Raw genomic sequence first — 24,586 nt, forward strand, 5'->3', positions numbered from 1 at the left:
CAACGGGGGGATCCTCCCCCTGGGCCTGGCCTGGCCCCATTGAAGGAATGTTTCCGTGTCTTGAGAAGTCTTCACTGTCATTTTTTCCATTCCTGCACCAGTGCACCTACCAGGATTGCGCATTTTTTATCATGGGACTTGTGCACCCAGCTATCTTTTTTATTTTTAACTTACTTCTGTCCATAATATATGGTATGTAAAATACTGTCTATAAATCACTGTCATCTTGGTGAGATTTTGTTAAAACAGGTTCCACCTCATGAAGGTACTCAGCAAGACTTGAGGATGAAGTCATTTCCAGCAATATTACTCTCCTTTGCTTGCTGATTTATCATCTTTCCATTCGGACCCAAATACTCCTGAGTGAAATGTGATAAGTAAGATGATATATTAGTGTTAACATGTTTCTATCATCTTAAATTATTCATTTTAAATTATTAATCTATCAAATGTAGTTCTAAGCCAGCAAAATATACTTTTAAACACTGCCAAGATCTTCTAAACAAAATTGAATGCAGACATAGAATTTAAAATCATTATGGGCAAGTCTTGTTTAAAGTGAATGATCCAATAGCAGAATATTGATATTTACAAATTAGTCAAACATATTCTGCAGTACTTACATTACAATTAAATATGAGATAACATGGTAGTATTCATAGTCAGGAGTTTGTATCTTCTTCTTCTGGCTTTTCTCAGTTAGGGGTCGCCACAGGGATCAACTGTCCGCTCACGATTGGCAGTAGAGTTTTACAGTGTCGAGTTGCCAGCCCAGTGCCCAACCTTCCACAGAAGGCACACACACACACTCACACCTAGGGACAATTTAGAGTGTCCAATCAACCTACAGCATGTCTTTGGGATGTGGGAGGAAAACAGAGCACCCGGAGGAAACCCACGCGACCACAGGGAGGACATGCAGACTCCACACAGAAGGCACCCCAGCTAAGGATCGAACCAGAGAACCTCTTGCTGTGAGGTGACAATGGTAACCGCTGCACCACCATGGCCACCCTGTCAGGAATTTGTATCTACGTAGTGGTTATCTGCACTATGCATATACATATATGCAATAAGCTAACCACAGGTTATTCACAATGAATAAGAAAAAGCAAAGGCATTTTTGAAAAACATGCCCACTTATGGCAGAAGCATAAAGCACCTAAGGATAAGTGTTAAGTATGAAGTACTCTGTGAAGCCCATAGGCTTCATATTACTTCAAATGTATTTGGATATTGTGGACATATGCGGCTATGCATAGTCATGCTTGAAAGACTTCTTAAGGCAAGCGGTGGACTGTGCAGCTTTTATTATTAATACTTTTAAATAATAAAGGGGTTTAAAATGTTTTATATAGGGGTATCATTATTTAGACACCCAGATGTTTTCATTAAAGAGTGGAAAGGGGGAGACAGGAAAGATTGAATTAGGGGAGATACAACAAACAGTGAGACACAGAAGGAACACATCAAGAGGGTTGGGATGGAGGAGGTGGGAGTAGAGGGAACTATGTTTTAGTGAGGGATAGACCCCCTATGTTTCAAATATTTTTATATATATTGGATGGCACAGTAGTGCAGCAGTTTGCATTGTCACCTCACAGCAACAGATTCTCCAATTTGATTCTCAGCTGGGGTGCCTTCTGTGTGGAGTCTGCATGTGTTCCCTACATTCATGTGGGTTTCCTCCACGTGCTCCGGTTTTCTCTCACATTACAAAGACATGCATATGTAGTGTTTCTCCATGGGCCTCCACTGAAAATCAGCTCATTCCAAGCTGGACTTCCCTGGTAAACAAATGTTAAATAAATAAATAAATAAATAAATAAATAAAATAAAATAAATAGAAAAAAATTTAAATATTGGAATTTAATATGAAACACTTGAAAATGATGTAGAATTAGTGAGTTATCTTGAAGAAATCCAAGTTAAAAGCAAGTGGAGGAGGCTCCAGTCCACGGCTGTACAACACATAAAAAGGTTTATTAAAATCTCATTCAAGTACCAGGTGATCACTTTCATGGCCCAAGTCACTTCATCAGACAATACAAGAGTGCTGCTCTGCAAAAGTTATACTCAGTACTTCAATTAATTATGCAAAACATCCTTGTCCTTTAGACAGATTTAAAGTCACATATCTTGAAGAAATGCTTATTTTACTGATATGATGGACATATTACCGTGGCTTTAGTGCATAGTGCAAAGCTGTCATTTGTAAGTGGAAAATCATTACAACAGCAGTGAAAATGATTAATGATCGCTTTGAAAGGCATATACTTTGATGTCATGCAGTGCTTGTGCATACATATGTGCTTTAATTGTGAATTACTGAAGTGGTAAGGATGTGTTGCTGGCTGAACATACATGTGTACTTACTTGAAGATTTCACAGTGTCACAGAGTGAAGAAAAAGGGCAGTATTATGAACACAAGACAGTGGTAGGGGCAACGGTAAGGATGACTCTGTTAACAAACTGGTTATTTTCCTGTTCTGAATGTATTTAATATAGCACAACTTCACCTGGCTGGACTGAGGTTTTTCATGTGTATGTAATTGTGGGGTTTGTATCACCCACCTGTTATATGAGGATGACAGGCATGCTGTCATTGTTGTGTTGTTTAAGCTAATGACTACATCAAAAGTTTTTTGTGTATTATTCTGGCATGTTTTTTCATGTGCAGTAATAATGCAGAACAAGGGATCAAGGCAGGAAAAAAGGCAACTTCAGCCGTGAGGAAAATGTGTCCTCGTGACAGCCCTTAGGACATATGGGAAATGTATGTTGCGTAAAGGGGGGCTAAATCAAGCTGACAGGACAAAAGCTGGAATTGAGTTTTCCAGGATATTAGTGCAGTGGCTGGCAGAAACCACATATTAACACAGTGCAAGTAGAGGGCAAATGATTTTCTAGAAGCAAGGAGAGGCAGAATGCAATTGCCCATACCAGTACCTTAACAATTATCCCTTTAACACTGTATGAATACCTTTTCTCCATCCATGAGAATTGCTATGACACAGACAATGATGGCACTGGAATAGTCAGAGGAAGCCTGGACACTGGCTACTACCAACGTCTACAGCAGCAGCAGCAGCTCTCATCTCCTCAGGATAGTAGGTTTAAAAACAATAACATATATTTATATAGATAACTGAATGCTGACATGGAATGATTACATTAAACATGTGACAATTACTGTTAACAGGGGAATCCTCCACATCTAAACATAATGACAATGAAGGCAGTGTGCAGGGTAAGTTCTCTGAATACCTCCTTAATAAGCATACAGTAGTGTATGCCATCTCTTTGCTAGTAATATTTCAAATAAGTTTTTACAGGGTTAGGAGCAGAAACAAACAGTTCCTCTATACCAAAAAGGTGGAGGATATCAGCAGCAGAATGGCTGATGAAGACATAGTTATATTTATGAGGCGGGCTGAGAAAAGTGGCATGCATTCCCCAAGTTTAATGGCAGAATCTCCCACATGTAATTAACTCTGTAGGAAGTGTCAGTATGTAATAAAATCAGGCACATGCTGACATAACACTAGCGCTTGTACAGGAAGAAAACCTATGCATCTCTACATCAGGTATCTCCAAACCCAGACAAACACTTTCAGGATGATGGCAGACATTCAGTGGTTTTATTATTGAAAATAACACCTTTACAAATGGGAGTGAGGCACAGGAATTTGCAAATCCAGGACACATGTCAAGCATTCGCTGCCCAGCAGCAAATGTGCGGTGACATTGTTAGGACTCAGAGCACTTGCACAGACAGTCAGCTGGAAAATATCAGAGTCCTCCAGGCTGAGTGAGGATTTCCAGCACTACATGGAAATGGCACAGAGTAGGGATAATGCTATGATCACAAGGATGCATAGCATGGTGGCAAACCAAACATTGGTGGCCACCTCCATTCATACACTACTTAGGACTTACAAGACTCAAGCAGGACTCAGGCTTGGAAGGGAAAGAAAATAGGGTACCATATGACAACATGGGAGGAGATCACATGAGACTACTAGTGCTAAGTTATAAGGACAGCGTTATTTGATATACGTTTATTTAATTATTAAATGGTTGGATTATAAACCTGGAAAAATATATATTAAAATATTTTTAAGAACATTATTTAACTTATGCGGTGGTGCAGTGGTAGTGTTGTTGCCTCACAGCAAGAGGTTCTCCTGTTCGATTCTCGGCTGGAGTGCCTTCTGTGTGGAGTCTGCATGTCCTCCCCGTGGTCGAATGGCATTCAAAAGACATGCGGGAATGGGCATGCCTTCGTTGAAGGTTGAGCATCGTGCTGGCAATAAAAATCTACTGCCAATGTTTAGCGGAGTGGAGTTCCACTGTGGCGACCCCTAACCAGGAAAAAGACAAACAATTTAACTTATTTTATTTTACTTATTTTCTCGTTTATTCAAAGGACTGACCACGAATATGCAATTTACATATGGTTCTTTATTACATACTACACTTGGTTCTAGCTAATGAGTTATTTAGGAAACTGGGAACACCCACCAGGGCAGGCAGAATAGAAAAAAAACCTCTCTTATCAAAGAAAACCAGTTATCACCATACCATTACCATTGTCCACATAAGTTCACAGAAAAAGGGCAAAAGTGGGCAACAGGTTTCAGACTACCCAGCAAATAATCAAAGCCAATGCAGTTGGAAGCTTCTAATTTCCAACACCGAAAACAGTCAATAACACACATACAATTACTACAATTCCAATATACGGTATTTACAAAAACAAAAATTTAGATCACATCATAAAACAAAATTGTGTCAAATTTCAAATATAGTTATTCTCTTAAAATATTAATTTCAAAAAAATACTTTAAAATGTTATATGTATACTGTCTAGTTTGTATCGTTATATCTTAAACTTTTTATAAACAGTAACTGGTCATAAACAACAATAATGGTTTAACGCAATAAATACGTAAATAAAATATTGCGCAGTTTTTTTATCTTTTGATGTGACCAAATATCTTTTAAATAGTTAATTTTGATGTTATTTTTTTCATAACTTTTGTAGGGTAACAGGTTTTGCCATTCAAAATATGAAATAGCCCCTAATGTACTGAACTCCACCCCTGGGTTTTTAAAAAAGATATGAACCTAATCATAACAAACTTTTATTTTTAAAATGAAAGTTCTTTACCCCTTTAAAAATCATTATACTTATCCACTCTGCCAAATTTACCTTAAATATTCAGAAATATTTTTTAGGACTTAATCCTAATAAGTTTCTTTGGAAAATAGAAGAAGTTAGAGGACCAGGACGCTGCTAGGGGTTTATGAAGGAAATTAATTACAAATTGTGACTGTAAGGACGCTTAGAATTTTAAGGGGAAGAACATTATGAGGGAAGATTTTACAAACCCATGCATGTACTACAAACAATCACTTTGGAATAAATAAAGGGGAATTCTTTATTCTTTTGTTTTCTCAAATTCAAAAAGATCAGGGCAAGTCTGTGTAAGGTAGACGGTCTAGAGGGCTCTTTTGGTGGAATTGTAGAATAAGGTAAAATAAAGAACCATAGGTGGAAAAATTCCAAGTGTAAAGTTTGTATTTAAAAGGTACTGTAAACGGGATCCTGTATGTGTGTGTGGAAATGTAATGATAACACATTTATTACTTTGGACAATGTTTTGTCAAAGAAATTAGGCAGATTATGTAAATATTACATTGTAGATGTAATGAAAATTACAATGGAATTTGACAATTTTGTTAAAGACCGATTTTTGATTTTACAGGTGAGTTAAAAAGAAGTACTGGGTTTTAGTTTGTGAATGGTAAATTAGCTTAGGTGAGGTTTTTAAAGACAGAATTAAACCAGATTGAGTCTTAATTAGTGTAAGTTTAGCCTTGTATATTGTATAAATAATTAACTTGTTCCTAAACTTGATGATTTTAAAACTGTAATTTAAGCTTTTTTTAAATATTTTGTTTATTAAAGTATTTAAAAAGTTTATGCATAATATTTTATTTGCAAAAAATAATTTGTGATAACTTTTTGTTTGTTGTTTAAACATTTTTATGGAGTACTGTTGTTTTAAAGAGTTCTAATGAGTTATTTATTCAGGGTTGAAAAAGAGAAAAAATATTGCTTTTTATTGATGTGTACAACATATGAACATGCATAGTATTAACATTGATATTTGATAGCATTATACATATATTTTTTAAAGAATTGGGCATACAGTTGGTTTTAATGGGGTGGTATCCCTTTAAGAGATGAAAAAAGAATTGATTTGGTTATTAATTTTTAATTAGGTACTCTGTATATTATACTGTGTTTTTATCAATTAGATTGTTCTGAAGAAGTTGCAAATTATTTTAAGAGATGAAAGCACTTAACTTTATTGTATTTTATTTTACATTGTGGTGTAAATAAATGTTTTTTAACCACTTCAGATCTTTCAAGTTTATTATCCAGTGAGCGCTACTGAGCAGCCCCATGTCTTTGTGAATTTTCACAATGTCACTTTAAGGAAATGTAAATATTGATGATCTGTTCATTGTTATAACATAACATATTTGCAGTCAGATGTATAGCTAGAGTGAAGCAAAGGGAGTAGCCACCCCGGGTGCAAGGTGTTCAGAGGGTGCAATTGTGAGTGCCAAGAGCAGACTTTTTTGTGCTCCTCAACATCCCTATGAAGTTGTTGCAGAGCTGACATAGAGCTCGAAGGAGCACCACCATCAAGATCAGAAAAGGGACCTTTTTTGTTCCTCAGCTTAGTGTTGAGGGGTGTCAGATTGAGGAAAAGCACCAGGTGCCAGATGAGCCAGCTATAGTTCTGTTTATAATTTTCACGTGTTCTACCCAAGTTCCAAAAGAAATTTATAGAAAAGCTTTTTGTTTCTACTGAAACAAATCAAATAAACATTTGTCAGTTGTAAAATTCTAATGGATAAAAAAAACTGCAAAAAGTATGCTGTGAGAAAAATGTTAAAGTAATAATTAAAATCAAGGTATGAATTTGGAAGAAAACAGTTGTTTCACTAGAATAAGCCACTTTTCATAGAAATACAGCACACCTTCATTGCTGTGAAGAAGATACGTAAGCTGACTAAAAATAAAAATTGCAAAAAATATTTTTTCTCCCCCCACATATAACCAGTTTTTGATTGGTAGCACCTGTCACTATGATTAAGTGAAGCAATGCATTTAATTTTGCACAAAAGCACGTGCACGCACACACACACACACACACACACACACACACACACACACACACACACACACACACACACATTCTTAATCCCCAGAAAGCAAAATCATCAATTGTTCAATTGTGATCAAGAAACAGTTCTGGTTAGTTAATATACACACAGCCTACCCTCACCTAGGAATAGCCACTTTCTGAATGGATGCACCTGTGATGTTATAGATGTGACCATTTGAAAGGTCTATGCACACTAACATGTTTTTCTTGTTTTGTGGGCATAAACACATGCAAATGAATGCACCCTGCCTCTTCAGGTCACACCAGCAACTGTTTAATTGTGATCAAGTGACAGTTTCTAAGATTCTAAGAGGATTTTTCCACCCTAAATCTACCTCCAACATTTAGTTGTGATAAAGTGAAATCAGTTTTGTCCACAGTAATGCATTTTCTTTGACATCTGATTGGGATCAAGTGAAATTTGTTCTGTCTACAGTAAAGTATTTTATCTTGCTTTTGTGGATACACATACACATACACATGCAGATGTAAAAACTTAAGCACACACACAGAAATACACACACACACACACAACTAACAACCTAATAAATAGCTCATCAGATGTTTAAATCTGATCAGGAAGCAGTAGTGGTAAGCTGCTTTTGCACACACGCTACTTCTCCTAAATAATAACCACTTTCTGCATGGGTTGTTGTTGTTGTTGTGTCTTTCGGCTTTTCCCGGTTAGGGGTTGCCACAGCGGAACTCCGGTCTGCTAATAATTGGCAGTAGATTTTTATGTACCGAGTTGCCAGCTCTGACCCACAACCTTCAATGAAGGTACGCCCATTCACGCATGTCTCCACGCAGAAGACGCTCTAACTGAGAATCGAACCGGACAGCATCTTACTGTGAGGCAACAACGCTACCGCAGCAAAACCACTGCAGTTTTACTTTCTGCATGGGTACACCTATGATATTATGGAAGTGATCAAATAAAACAAGATCTGTTAGTAATGTACTCCTCCTTGGTGTTTGGACACAGTCATGCATGCATGTACCTTGCCTTATCAAGGCACACCAGCAACTAATTAACTATAATCGAATAAAGATAACGGTCACTTTCTTCCTGACTGGTTGTCTTCCCAAATCCACCTCCAACATTTAGGTAGGATCAAGTAAAAAGAATTCTGTTCAGATTAGTCCATTTTAGCTTGATTCACACATATTCCTGTGTATAGCTACACACACACAAACACACACACACACACACACACACACACACACACACACACACACACACACACACACACACACACACACACACACACACACACACACACACACACACACTCCTCTTACTAGGCCACGTTTATGATTGTTTAACTGTGATTAACAAACATAAACAGTCATTTCTTTCAAAACACAAACTACTTCACCCAAAAGTAGTCTTCCAATATTTTACTGCTTGGGACTTTTTATAACAACAGAAAGCCTTTGACCCACTCAGATATGTTGTCTGTGTAGTTTTACATATTCTCCTTTGCTTTTGTGAGTTTTTCTATGTATTCCAATTTCCTACAACTGTCCACTCACACACATTATATGCATTGCTTTCCCACTGGAGGCAGCTTTTGATGTTTTACTATCTGCCCTACCATGGTCATATCAGACAATCCACAGTACTATGTGGTTGTTAGTTTTTAATGTAATTTTTTATTCCAGCCACTCAAATGATAATCATTTTGCTGTCCCACTTAAGGCAAGCTTTAATGTAATACTATCCCACCAATCATAATCTTATTAAACAATTGCCCCTCCCTAATCTGATTGTTGTTTTACTTTTATCAAAAGTTTTGAACAAGTTTTTGCTATGTCTGGAGTGTTGTTCATACCACACCTCTCTACTTAGATTTAAGCAGTATTAGAAAAGACTTATCATTGCTGCAAGCACTGTATACTACCGGCACATATCATGGTTAACTATCTGTTGTCATGAATATTAAATATAAGTTAAAATTAAACTGCATATTAAATATAATTAAAAACTAAACCATACAGGGGAAGCTGTCCAGCAACTCAGAGTGTTAATTCTGATTGTCAGACTCCCTGCACCTAATGAAAGATCACATAGCAAGCAAGCACTGATATCAGTTATATCTAAGCAAAGTATACTACTGCTTACATCACAAAGAAGCATCTGATGGATTGGTTAGCCATGTCCAGTTACTGTGTGGGAAGAAGAGAAGAGGAATAGCTTGTTTCAGCTTGTTAAAGTGTAGCATGTCATCTCACATTTTTTGTATTAGATTATGGTTAATTGTTTCATTAGCACTCTAAATGCAAAGTATTGCTCCATTATCAAATTCAGAAATAAGTACACTATTATTACTTGTTTTTAACCCGTGGTGGTGGTGCTGCGGTAGCGTTGTCGCCTCACAGTAAGACGCTGTCCGGTTCAATTCTCAGCTAGAGCATCTTCTGCATGGAGTCATGTGTGAATGGGCGTACCTTCGCTGAAGGTTGTGCATCAGGCCTGGCAAGCCGGTATGTAAAAATCAACTGCCAATCATTAGCGGACCGGAGTTCCATTGTGGCGACCCCTAACCGGGAAAAGCCGAAAGACACAAAAAAAATCATTATTTGTTTTTAATTTTAACATCATATTTTTTCATTTTGAAACTAAAAAATAGAAATATGGGAAAACAAGTTATTTTGACAGATGATGTAATAGTATTGCTATAGGTTCTGAAATAAATTGCAGCTAACAGTAAATACATTAAAACATTCCAAATAGGACTGTTGATTGAACTCAACCAAACTGCTTGCTGATGTTTATAATGACTTGTTCTTAATACAGCTAGTGATATCCCAGTCCTGCCTAAAACATGCATTAAATTGCCACTGAGTTGACTGAGATGAGTCAAGATCCTTATTGGAAGGCATCAGTAGAAATAAAAAAAAAGGTAAAAAAAAACAAGTTTGCAGAGGAAAAAAAACAAACATACACAAACAACATAGTAGCAAGCCAGTGTCAACAGTCACAGTCACAGCTTAACACAAAACAACAAACCTGATACACTTTGTAGTAGGTGACTCTATCATCAGGCACACTGATGTCAGGCTGAGGCTGAAGAAGGAGAAGGTCAAGGTGAAGGTGAGGATCCGCCACATACTAACAATAACACTAACACAAGCAAGGTAAGTACAAAAATATGACTCAGTCATTGTCCATACTCATGAATGACCTGAGGGGCTGACCTTGACCACAATGAATGAGACATGAAATGAGACTGGAGGAGCATAGCCCAGGCCTCTGAGACCAGACCTTGGCATAGCATTTACCCATTACCCTCACCAAGAATGCACATAATGAGAATGATGATCTTGGACAAAGATGACAAAATTTCATGGCAAGGCTTAAGTGTGGCCCAAGATGGACTGACCTGCACCCTGCCTGGGATGACTGGGCTGCACCAACACCTTTCACCCCATGCTTTCAACACCTGGCAAAGACTGGAAAATATGAAGGTCTCTCCAAACACCATTATATTGGTTGACTTCAACTACCCAAACATAGACTGGGAGCATTACTTTATTTCCAACACCCTAGCCCAAAGGTTCCTAGAATTTATAAACTCAAATGCTATGGAACAACTTGTTACCACTCCCACAAGAGGGGAAAACATGCTGGACCTGATCATCACCAACATGGGGACTCTATGCTCCAGACCAGAAGTGTATCCCTCACTGGTAAGATCAGGCCATAAACTAATCTCACTGGATATTCACATCCCGACCCCACCCCCTGCCCAGAAAACCACAGTGAAAAACTTCTCTAAAGCAAATTTCACACTCCTCAAAACCGAGGTAGAATCCTTCAAAGCCCCTGGGCCTGTGGAAAATACGGCCCAGACCGCAGAATCCTTTATAAATGCATTCTATGAACACCTTCAGGAATGCATGGATCATGCAATCCCAAATAAAACCAAGACCCAATCCTCCAAAGGCAGACATCCTGTCTGGTGGACCCCAGCCATAAACAAACTATACAATAGAAGGAGGAAGCTACTACATGATAGAGCAAAATCCCAAAAAGGGAAGGCATCTCTGATCAGTATTAGCAAAAACTAAGGGCACTCATAAAATCATCTAAGGCCAGCTTCGAGAGAAAAATTGCACAGGACACTAAGGATAATCACAAGGCTTTCTTTAGTTATGTTAGGAACCTAGGTTGGAATTCCCAGATATGCTCAGAATTAGTCCAAAATGACAAAAAATACACTGAACCCACAGACATTGCCAACATCCTAGCTGACAGGTTCAGCGCAAACTTCTACCCCCCCTCCCCACCAAAAGGGCAAATATCTATCCCAGCAGAGTGCTGCCCTCCTGACATCTCAGATGCTCAGGTAAGAGCCGCCCTCTCCAAAGCAAAAAATATAGCATCAATGGGACCAGACGGTGTCCCAGGCTGCATCCTACATGAACTCCAAGAAGAGCTAAACCCAAACATAAAACTACTGTTCAATTTCAACCTTACTCCAGGATATGTACCAAAGAATGGCATACAGGAACAGTGGTCCCTCTCCACAAAGGTGGTGCCTCAACGGATCCTGGAAACTATCACCCCATAAGCCTGACTAGCTTGGTCTGCAAAGCTATGGAAAGGATCATCATGGACCTCATAAATAAAGGTTCGGTTTTGTTAAGGGCAGATCCTGCCTCTTAAACCTGGTTGATTTCTTTGAAACAGTCACCAAGGGAATTGACGAGAGGAAGATGGTCCACACAGCCTACCTGGACCTCGCAAAAGCCTTCGAAACAATACCCCACTCGGGCATTATAGATAAGCTCACCAGCTTAAATATAAACCCCTATGTCACTAGATAGGTTGAAAACTGGCTCAAGGACAGAACCCACATGGTTAGAATTGCTGGAGCCATGTCAGACTCCAAACCAGTTACAAGTGGTGTCCCACAAGGCTCAGTCCTGGGACCTCTCTTGTTCGGTATATATTTCTCGGAGGTACAGGCCAACACAGAAGGACTGTGGCTGACCAAGTTCACAGATGACTGCAAACTGGGCACCATAATCGACTCTCCAGCCATCACAAGCATCCTCCAAAAGGGCCTCATAGAAACAGACAACTGGTGCCAGAGCCATGGCCTCAAGCTAAACGCCAAAAAGTGTAAAGTCATCCCCTTTGGCAAAAACAAAGTGCCCACAAATTACCACATAGCTGGTAATCCATTAAGTACAGAAGAAGTAATTAGGGACCTGGGGACCCAAGTTGATAGCAATCTCTCATTTGACAACCACGTGGCCAAAGTGGTTATAAAAACATTTTATATAGCCCACTTAATCATGAAAGGATTCACATCAAGATCAGGGGAGGTCATCGTGCCTCTTTACTCATTCCTCATCAGGCCCATAATTGAGTACAATGCCCCTTTTGGGATGTACCTTACCAGACACCTGCAGCAACTGGAAAGACCCCAAAAGTACCTCACCAAGAGGATCAAAGGGCTCAAACAGATGCCATATGCTGCCCGGTTAAAGAAACTCCAGCTCTACTCAGTGGCATACCACCTGCTCAGAGGCGATCTGTGCCTGACGTATAAAGCCATGTCCAACCCGGAATTAATGGACATGCTGCACCTCAGAAAATCCAAATCCCATCGAGCTACGCACTCGAGAGACTTGAACCTCAGCACTGAAATAAATAGGACATGCTGGAAGGACAGATTCATAACCCAGAGTCTCCCTTCACTCTGGAATAAAATCCCAGTCCAGGTTAGGCAGAGTCCCTCATTGACTCCCTTCAAGAGGAATCTTGATGAGTGGATGGGAGATCATAGTTTTCCCCGGGTATCACTTCTGTGTCACTGTTAGACAGAGGCACAGTATACTAACCTCGAAAAAGGGCATAGCAAAATTAATTTAAAATGGGTGGCAAAAGCCAAACACACTCTGGCTAGGCTTATAAATGCCCTCGGGCTGATAGCCTAGTATGAACCTATGAACCTATGAACCTATGAACATGTTGACTGCAATCAGAATTTTTATGATTTTTAATGTAGATTTATGTAGCATGGAGCGATGTATAATACACAGGTGACTATAGACCAGAAAATTTTGGGTATCATTCCCGCCAAAAATAAAATAAATTTCAGCTGTTAGGAAAGAAATAAGATAAACTAAAGTTAACCAATTAGCTGTCTTTAAGGATTGATATGGACAATAAGTATTCTCTGGAAAAAAAGAGTAAAACAGTAGGCTATTTTCCACTAGTATCCAATCTATAGTCACAGTTATTTGAACCTGGAAATTTTGAAAGCAATAGGTAAAGTATACTAGAAAAAGATACTTTACCCCATATTTTCCTGCATTTCCTAGTACAGCTTGACTCTTGCAACAACTTTATATTGAATTAACTATAAGGCTTTGACTGTAACATAGGAAATAATTGTCTAAAGTATACAAAATTTTTATTGTTGTAGTGATGCCCTTTGCCGCAAGGGATGTACAACTGGATGAAATATCTTAATTGTTTATTTTCTGAGGAGTAATTGGTAAATTTATTTAAGGAAATTCCAGGTATGTGCAATTCTTTATTGACTAAAGTTATTGATGTTAAAAACATGACAGGATTCACTTTATATCTTACAAGCTCTCCTTATGTGGTATTAAGACTTACAATTATATAGGCACTGTTTAGGTGAACCAGCAGGCTTGTTTCATCATTGGTTGTATTGTCACATTATTCATAAATGGTGGACACTGATTGTTAGTCAGCTTAACATCATTTCAAATGTTTTACTGGGTTTAAATCCACAAGAAATACTATTAGGTTCACTAGATAATTTTGACCTGCTAACAGAAAATATATTTTGTTGGATAATGTTGTTGGCAAAGGACTGATTTTATTTCTAGGAAAGTATGTATTCCCAGTAGCTATGTTCAAACATGAATTAATTATTAATAATAATAATAATAATAATAATAATAATAATAATATCTATGATTTATCTTCTACAGAATTATACATAGTTTATATGCATTATAAATATGTGATACAGTTTGGAAATCAGTGATTGAGCAGGGGGGAGTTAACAGGGCAAACAATTCATCTGCTGTATGAGATGTTATTTCTGAGTGGCTGCTAAGTGTCCAATATATGATAGATTGAGAAAAAGCTTTATATTTCATTGTTTGGAGCTAATTTTGAAAGAGTAATACTGTCTCTCTGTCTTTCGGCTTTTCCCAGTTAGGGGTCGCCACAGCGGAACTCCAGTTTGCTAATGATTGGCAGTGAATTTCTACGGTGTCGAGTTGCCAGCCTGGCACCCAACCTTCAAAGAAGGCACACCCAGACATGCACGCACCTACCTGCATGTCTTTAAATTCACTTGACCACGGGGAGGACATGCAGACTCTGCACAGAAGGAGCTCCAGCCAAGAATTGAACTGGAAAACCTCTTTCTGTGAGGCAACAATGCTAACCGCTGCACCACCATGGCCATTTTTGAAAGAGTAATACTAAGAGATAATAAAGAAATGGTTCCGTGTCTTTATTTTTTCTATAAAGAAGAATTATCCCTTAATAAGATCACTGTCACACTCATTGCAATGCTGAAGACAAGAAGAAAACAAAGGTAACAAGTAACACTTGCAAAAACAGTATCAGTCTCTAAATAACACCAAAAAATTATACTGAATTCAGAAAAAAGTCCAGGTAGTCAGTTTAGTAAGTACATTCATTCTGCTTTTATTAAAATAACAATAAATAACTTCATATATCCAATCACATTGTGTTACGTCACATTAAATAGGGTTAAAAACGTGACACCTACCTTCTATACAGGAAAAACTGAGTGTTCCTTTAGAAAACATATATATGAACATATGTACAATATTTCCCATATGACTGAATCTAAAGCTTTGTATAAACGTTCAAAGATTTGTGTTCAGAAGTTCGTGGGTGGCATTGGGAGGCCTTTATTGAACATTGGAATCTCTACTGACAATTGAAGTTCAATGCTGGGGTTCTCCCAGGTCTTAATGATATTTCTGTAACCAGTGTATTAAAGTTGCAGGCAGCTAGATTATAAAATATATGAATGTAAGTGAATTAATTAATTGCATATATTTAAATATTTAATATTTCTATTTAGATTACATGTTCTTTTGTATTGTGTTTATTGCTTGTGATTGAGTACTTGGTCTAATCTGGGTTTAATGAATTTTGTGAACTGTTACTTTAAATATTAAGTTTGGAAGCCTCAGTCATGTGATTTTTTTAGATTATATAAGTGGCTTTTAAAGTTTAAAATGTTCTGAAGAAGTCTGGATAATTGGACAAAATTTTTTAATGTTTGTAATAAACTCTTGGTTTATCTATTTATTAATATTTTACTTTTCTTTGCTTGCCTAGCCTGACACAGTTTTACTTTTGGTTTTGGTGTTTTCTGTGGTTAGTCCATTCTGTTTGTGGTTTTGGTTGGCTTAGCCTAACAATTGCATCATTAAAATTCTAAGTCACATGACAAGGAATCAGAATGTAACTGGACAGCTGTTCAGATTACAGTAAATACAAGTTTACTATGCTTAATAAGCAAACTTCCACTGACGTAACTAAAGTGAAAACTATTTATTTTATAATCATAAAGCCCACTTTACAAAATGAGAGCATAAATGGTAACAAAAATCTTTGCACATGCTCTTTAAGTGCTAGCAAAGAAATTAAGTGTTAATACCCTGAAAGCATCTAGCCTAGCGGAGCTTGATCACAGTTTTAATAGCTATTGGACTTTTATAACTTACCTAATTATAACCTGGATGTAAAGCATATAATATATATATATATATATATATATATATATATATATATATATGTATATATATATATATATATATATATATATATATATATATATATATATATATATATATATATATATATTTGCAATAGACATTAGTTTTGCCATCAGTCAGCAGACGGTATCACTGTATTGCTGCAGTTTTTAAAAGGGGGTTATGACAAACTGCAATAAATAAGGACTGTAATTTTTATTTTTCTTTCCCAAATTCCTTAGTCCTTAGTTTTAGCTTTGAAAACATAAGCCCAATGAAGTTATTTGTACTACTGCATATTTTGCTACTTTGTGTACATGAGTTTTACCTCTAAAATTGGCAAATGGTTTTGAATATCAAACAGCTGGCAGCATAATTGTATCCATAATGTTTCATTCATAGCATTTGGATTACTTGAAAATATTAGTCAAGCAAATTATTACAGACAAATGCTCCTAATTCAGAAGGCTAGTTAACACATTTTATAGCATTTGTTTAAGTTACAACAGTAAGCAATATAAACTCACATAACATTTTTACATTGCTTTTTTATCATTTCTTCTTGGTGTCAAAAATTAATCAAAACATCAGATGGTTTAAGCCTTACCTGTTGTTGCTTGCTGTTTGGCAAAGATGTTTTATTTTAACAGTAATGTTTTGATCATTTTTTTTTTCTTTTTTGATTATGCTAACACTGCATTATAGTTCCTATGCTCCAAAACTAAACAAACAGGGAATTTTTACACACTAACATAGTTTTCAATCAAATGGAATTCAATCATTTGTGGTTTATATCAAATCAGTTTTAGATCTAATGAACGACTGTTTTTATTTTTAGATTAAATGAATTTTAGATCAAATGATCTGTAACCCTTTTAATACCACATTTGGCATTTTATCTTTATGAGGAAACTGCAAAACCATCTGTTCACCAGTCATTAATTGATCAGATAGCAACCTGCACTTTTTGAGGACATAGCTGCAGTTACCATTAACACTTGGGCAAACATGGCAGGCAGTCCTTCCCCTTTTCTTTGGCCTGTCTCGACAGCTGAGCGTGATAAGAAATATATCATTGTTGAATTCATAACAGTGCATGCAATGCTTTTATTACCTGGCCCATAAAGTGAAGACCATTGTTACATTTTGTAATACTCGGACAACCCTCCTGGCAAAATATACACATCTACAACATGCTGGCTGTTGTCAGACACTATTAATGTTGACTGAGGATACCTCCATTCATATAGAAAATACATTTACTGCTAACAAAGTATAATGCTAGTTGCACTTAACCTGAGGCAGGAGTACAGATGCAACCAATCTGATCTGCTGTCCAGACTCTGTCTGTTAGTGGAAACTTGCATAATACTGGGTTGTTTTTACCTTTGCATTATGCTGTAAAAAGATTGAACAACTTTTGCACCATCTGTGCACATTCTTCTCAATGCAGGATGCCAGAATTTATGTTGCACTACATTATACAATGCAAGTGCTTTAATGTTTGCTAGCAATTCATAATTGAATTTAACCTGGTGATAAGTAGGTTGAGGACCTGGCCTACTCCAACATATGCCAGAAACCTATGCTGATGATGGAAGAGGTGCAGGTGCCCCAGGTATTGGCTAGCCAGTATCCAGTTGCCCAGGCTTAGGTTACCTGGGATAGCTCTGTTCAGTGAAAGCTGGACATAAAACCAATCAACCTGCTAAATGTGAGCTAATAGTAAGGAGGATCCTGGACATCCAGTGTATCCAGTTCACGATGGAAGGGCAGTGCAGCAAAACCACTGTCTTGGGATACAGAGTCTACTACTCATGAAGAGGATAGGCTAGAAGTAGTGTGGGAATTATGATGAGGGAGAGGCTTCAGAAGACAGGGATGTCACCAGAATTAGTGACAGACTCATGGCAATCGGACTCCAGATTAATGATAGGGCAGTATTCACAACCTCAACCTATGCCCCACAGCAGTGATAGTAAGCAAAAGAGTTTACTCAGACAACAGCTGCAGGACCTGCTAGATGAAGCAGGCCAACATGAACTGCTGTTAATAATGGGTGCCTTGAATGCACATACCAGGACAGACAGAACAGAACATGAGGACTGTCTGGATCCACATAGGTAGAGCAACAAGAATAAAGAAGGAGAAGGCATTCTAGACTTCTGTCAGGCAAATGGCTTGATATTAGCCAACACATGGTTCAGAAAGAGAGACAGTCACAAGATCACATACAGCAGTGGCCAACATGCAACTCAGGCAGACTTCCTCGTAGTAAGGAAAGGGCACGGGGGGAAAATCAGCAATTGCAAAGTCATCCACAGTGAAACAGTCATTCCACAGCATAAGCCACTAGTTGCCACAATCAGCTTGCAAGCAGTGGTCAGAGAAGGCTCTAAGGTCAACAGAGACCAGACTGAAGACCTGGAAGTTGACTGGAGAGAAAGTACAACAGTTCAAGGAATTATTCAGAGCTCTGGCACCTCAAGAAGAAGAGGAAATTGATGGAGTTGAAGAAGAATGGCAGTGCCTCAAAACAGCATGTGTGAGGACTACAAAATAGATATGTGGCTGAGCCAGGTATGGAAATAAGGTACATAAGGAAAAGTGGTTGTGGAATGCAGAAGTCCAGGAAGACAACAAAAAAAGAAGGTGTGCAGGAAAACGTGAGAGATAGAAAAGATGTACCATGCTGGGAAGGAACACTGGTTGGCTAACAACGAGGCTAAGAGAGCAATTGCAATGGCAATGAGCAAATCATCAGAGGCATTCTATCGGCTTCTAGAAAGTAAGTTAGTGGATGATGCAAGTAAACTATATCAGGTTGCAAGGCAAAGACAGAAAGATAAAGAAGATAGTCAGACATCCTTCTGAAGAAATGCCAGCAACAACTTGCTCACCAGTCCACAGGACATCAAAGGCAGATGGAAGGAGTATTTCCAGCAGCTTCTGAATGAAGAAAACCCCACAGAAGCTGTACTGCCCCAGACACAGCCTACGATGAGAGAAATGAAGGAGCCCACCACAGAAGAAGTAAGAAGAGCACTAAGGAAAACAAAGTCAGGGAAAGCAGCAGGCTCAGATGAGGTCACAGCAGATATGATAGAGATGCTGGGTGAAATAGGAAAGAAATGACTCCTGAGGGTACTCATAGCAGTATGCAGAGAAACGAATATCCCAGATGACTGGAAGATCAGCATAATTGTGCCAGTGTACAAGAACAAAGGGGGCATCCACAACTGTGGCCAGTACAGAGGCATCAGACTCCTATCATATTGCATGAAAGTTCTGGAGAGGGTGATTGATAACCCAATATGTAGAGTAGTAGAACGTAAGATGGGAGAAGAGCAGTTCAAATTCAGATCAGGATGCAGCACAAGTGACCCAATGTTTGCAGTGAGACAGATAGTTGAGAAGAAGCTAGAAATGAGAAAAGAGTCCAACTGGGCATTCCTAGACTTGGAGAAAGCATATAACATGGTCCCAAGAAAACTGAGTTAGGCAGTTTTATGGTGGTTTGAAGTCCAAGAAACATTGTTAGAATTAGTGTAGGCTATGTACAAGGACCCAATGACTCAAGTATGAACTGTCTTCGGTCTCACAGAGGAGTTCTGATTGGGAGTGGTTGTGCACCAGGGTTCAGCTCTGAGCCCACTGTTGTCCATACTTGTGATGGACTACATTAGCAAACAGGTCAGAGGGGACAGATCAGCAAAGTTGCTGTATGCAGACAATGTGGCATTGCAAGCAGACTCTGAACAAGAACTCCAGCAAATGATAGGGGAATGGAATGCAAAACTGAAGGCACATGAAATGTAACTGAGTACAGATAAGACAGTTGTAATGGCAGCAAATAGTGGAGTTCAGAAGAAACTGAGAACTGCGATAGAAGGAAAAATAGTGGAACAGGTTAACAGCTTCAAGTATCCGGGAGCGGTGGTTGAGGAGAAGGGAGGTTTGAATGAGGATGTCAAAGCTAGAATCACAGGGGCTGCAGCTAACTGGCACAGAGTATCAGGGGTAGTGTATGACAGAAGAATGGCAAATAATCTGAAAAGTAAGGTGTACAAAACATTGGGGTGACCCATACTACTGTGTGGTACGAAGCCTTGGCAGTAAAGACAGAGCACTTGAGGAAGCTAGATGAGATGGAGAGGAACTGCCCGAGATGGGTGGTAGGATCCACACTGTGGGACTGACAAAAAAACAAGGACAGAAGAGAAGAAGCCAAAGCAGCTCCAGTTGCAGAAAATACCAAAGAGAACAGCTTATGGTGGTCAGGGAACACGTGCAGAAAAGCAGAAAATAATCGGGTGAAGAAGATTTGGGTCAGACAGGAAGAAGGCAAGAGGAAACAAGGGCATCCACCAAAGAGGCAGATGGATTGTGTGAAAGAAGACCAGCGGCAGTCAGGTATAAGTGGTGAAGAAGGCAGGAGAATTGCATTGAGTAGAAAGAGAGGGAGACAGTTGACACAACACCTCAACTCCATGTAAAAAATGGGAAAAAGGGATGATGATGATGATGATTGTTTACTAAATCTACAACTATCTCTATGCTTCCTGACACATTTAAATCTTGAACAGAAATTATTGACTAGGCGTTAACTCAAAAACTACATTTAGTTTCCATTTTCAAATAACAAAGAGGTTCTGTAAAATATTCCAATACTTTCTTTACTCTCGGATGCCTCAGCTTGAGACTTGTCTGAGTCAACTAAGGCTATTTTATTTTATCCAGAGATGCTGTAAGCAGTATTTCAGCCACTGGAGCTGCATCTTTTCTGTCAATTAAAATATATTTTCATATTATTGTTTCTATACTTTTCAGCACATCTCTCACAAGAGAAAGAGAACCAACATGAGCTAGGGGAGTAAGTGCATATCCCAGCAGCAATCATTATGTACAGCGTATACATAATTTACAAAATCGTTGTAAAGCACCTTTACACTCTGCCCCAAAATGTGTATGGGACCCATCACTTTTATTAATACTGTCTGGAAGAGCATCAGTGTTCATCAACTGCAGCAGTTTGTGGCACAGATGTGTGTAGAAAGTGCCAGAAATGTTTATTTATGGTTGAGAACACTCACCAGTTTGCTGATATTTTTCTCATTGATCAAACCATGTAAAAACCTCTTTATATACAATATTAATTCTTTTAAAAACTGTTATAGCTTTATACTTGTTTTGTTTGTCCCAAACCTGACTTTTTAATTATTTTAATAAGCTGCTTTTAATGTAGTTTTTTTTTAAGCATACCAATAACGGGAACTCAGTTTTAGAATGTGCATTTTATTTATTGTTTTTTTTCCCCAACCAATCCTTTTCCCTTTTTCTAACATTTGACATCTTACTGTTTGCCGTTTTTTGCAGTTATCATTAATATTTTCTGTTTCTGCTTTTATAATCTGTTGAGCTATAACATTTTAAACAGCTTGCATCTGAACAATAATGACTTTAAAAGAATCTGGATGGATAACTTACATTCACTTTTGCCCCTAAATCATTAAATATTACAGTATATAGTGCCTTGCTGACATTATTAGCATCATGTTTAATACAGATGTGCTTTGTGCTATTCTGCTACCTTACTAAAATAAATAACTATTCTCGGCATAGCAGCAATTCTACACAAATCTTTACTCACAACTATCTTTTTATGTATTTCCTTAAATTCCTCTAACAGCCATAATTAATGATCTGTCCATATTTATGACCATTCCATCCACTGTAGGGGAGGCTCAGACATAATTCCTTGGCTGGTTTTGTATCAAAGTCCATATCTTAATATCTGTAATACTGACACTCTTTCTATTGAAGAAGATCTGTGCATGGTCCCCCAAAAATAATTTTTACAAAGTGTGACCATATTTTTTTTTTTCTGTTGTTACTCACACCAGCAATACAAAGAATACAGATGTCCCTGTACTCAAGGGACAGAATCTCATTGTCATCAGTCTTACATTTGAGTTTCATGATGTGGCTCTGTCATGTCAGACTGCACTGCTGGGATTTGTACTCAGTTCCTCCTAGATCCTTTGCTGAAGGTGATAGGACTTATTTGAGGAGTAATCCTTCAGTCATAGCAAAAACTACTGGGATCCTTCTACATTTTACTCCAGTACCTGCTCCTTCTGGCTGGCTCACTAGTTGTAAGACTTAAAAATACCAGGTACAAAAGTCAGAGGTTCAAGCACAGCTTCGTTCAATCAGCAAGACAGCAAGGCATAATAGTTACATGCAGAATTAACAGGGTTCTTCATTTCCAGAAAACATGAACACACCCTTTAGTTATACAGTCGTTCTATAGCTCAAGCAAAATGCCCTGAAATGTGTTTACATTTCTATGTACAGAAGTTAATTCCCTTTTCATAGATTGGTCCTTCTTGTATAGTTACTCTGATGTATTCCTAGTGTTACCCTTTGTTAGCTTAAGCAACATATCTAGTAGGTTTCTATAGCTCACTACATGTCATCTAGTCACAGTGGTAGCTGGGCAATTGAATGAAGGCAAAAGGAGCCGTAATGTACACTTGGCAAAATCACATATTAAGATGTGACTGTTGTAACACCTTTCACCTTACTCAAGGTGCAACAACATTACAGTTGATCATAAAAATTCTAGAGGCATAGAAGATAAAGCTTTATGCATGAGGGGTGGAGATTGTCCTACCAAAACAAGAATTTAGTTTGAATAATCATTAAAAGTTATACTGAGTACTTTATTATTTAGCATAAGTTTCAGTTGTATTTTTCTCATGTAATTGTATAGGAACCAGCCACACCTGAAAATGTTTTTTAAATTTTTCTTGGTAGAGTAGAGTAGGTTGCACAGGAGAGAGATGGGATAATCCATCATGTAATTTGGTAAGAAACAGTTTCTGCATGGAGCAAAAAGGCAAACGGAAAAGAACAGCTGAGAAGTGCTTAAGACATATGCATTAGAGCTCAGGTACATTCAGCTCCATTCTTTTCCTAAACAAAGCACTTCATTGTTTACAGCAGTAGTTCATCATGCGTACTATGAAATGAGTTAGGTCATCTTCTCTAAAATTTTAGGTCAGCCCAGTGTCATGTTACAGGCTGCTAATTCCAAATACTAGTAAGGTCCACTGTCATAGCATCCTTTCATATTAACACTGAATGTCTCCATACTCCCCAATGAATAACAACATCACTGTGCACTTTACTGTCTTCTTCCAGATGCCACACCTCAGACCATCACACCAGCCAAAAAATTTAGGGCAAGTAACAGCAACCAGTCCGAAGGTGCCAGCAGAGGAAAAATAACCATTGCAGGGGCCAGATACAGTTCTGAGGATGCAGCAGCTCTGGTGACGTTTGTTGTGGCTGAAGTGGAGTACAGCAAGATCTGTGGACCTCTGAAATCCTGTCTTCAGAGGATTAGAGGGTTAGAAAAAGAGAAGGAGGAATATAACAGAATGCAGATGCTGAAACAGCAGGTAACTATATGCTTAATGGTATCTAGTTTCTTCCACTTTTGGAATATGTTATACTACAAAAGAATTATGCCCGCTTTTTTTTTTGTTTTTTGTTTTGTTAATGCAGCATTTGAGGAATAGGCATGAAATAATGATAGAACCACAAATCAACACTATTCATTTGTCTGTTTCATTGCCATTTGTCATTTACCACAATTTCAAGCTGTCTACTGAATTCTAAACTCTGAATGATCCTAAATCTTATTAGAAGAAACTTAATAAAAATGACTCTTGACTGGTGTCTGTAATAGGCGTGTAATTTTTAGTTTGCAAATATTTTCCTCCTGTTTCTGTATCTGAACTGTTGTTTATTCAGTTTATTATAATCTTATTCACTCACCTAGCCTTACTGCAATAGTTGGGGTGTTCATTACAATCCAGCCTCTATAAGTTATAGGCCCAGTCCTAATGCCTTGCTGAGCTACAAGATACATTGTTTTTCTCTTCAGTGAGCACACTGCAAGACAATTATCACAGACACCAATGGCACAGCAGCAGTTATTAACACTGTTCTCCAACATCCTTTTTTATGAAACTGTGGCTCCCCACTCTCATGAGGTCTCTAGCAGAGAGCTTACTTACTGAGGCAGAGGCTGGACTTTCAATCTATGAAACCAGCATTTACTTTCAGGAATCACCATAAGACTTCAAATGGCCTGCATGGGAAGGAATGAGCTCAATATCTGCTAGACCATCTCCATATCCCCCCGCAAGGATAGTCTTAAATAGAGTACAGTACTGAATAACCCCTGGAAAAAAGCTGCTGTCACTGGTATTCCACAAAATATATTATATAAGTAAGGGAATGGTATCTAGGGCCATGGAAATCATTATGCCACTGGACTCAGCCCTCATCAGACCAATCATTGAGTACACTGTCTCCTTTGGTATGTACTTGACCAGGCACATGCAACAACTGAAATGTCCACAGGGGACAAGGGCATTTTAAGCCTAGCCATGCATCCCAAATCTCTGACAAGCTCTGGTACCCTTGATAAGTGTAAGGAGGGTCTTGGGAGATGAAACATTTACAAGCA

At 38.1% G+C, this 24,586-nt stretch overlaps 1 protein-coding gene across 1 annotated transcript in view; it reads left to right on the forward strand.

Moving 5' to 3' along the window:
* LOC122814238 (dynein axonemal heavy chain 5-like) overlaps positions 1–24,586 on the forward strand; it is a 3,525,594-nt gene that overhangs the window by 2,572,624 nt on the left and 928,384 nt on the right. The window contains exon 86 of the mRNA XM_044086840.1: positions 23,251–23,510. Coding sequence (XP_043942775.1) covers positions 23,251–23,510 — 260 coding nt within the window. The remainder of the gene's footprint in view (positions 1–23,250; positions 23,511–24,586) is intronic.

The sequence above is a fragment of the Protopterus annectens genome, chromosome 1.part1, assembly GCF_019279795.1.
Source record: "Protopterus annectens isolate FY-2018-M chromosome 1.part1, PAN1.0, whole genome shotgun sequence".
NCBI lineage: Eukaryota > Metazoa > Chordata > Ceratodontiformes > Protopteridae > Protopterus > Protopterus annectens.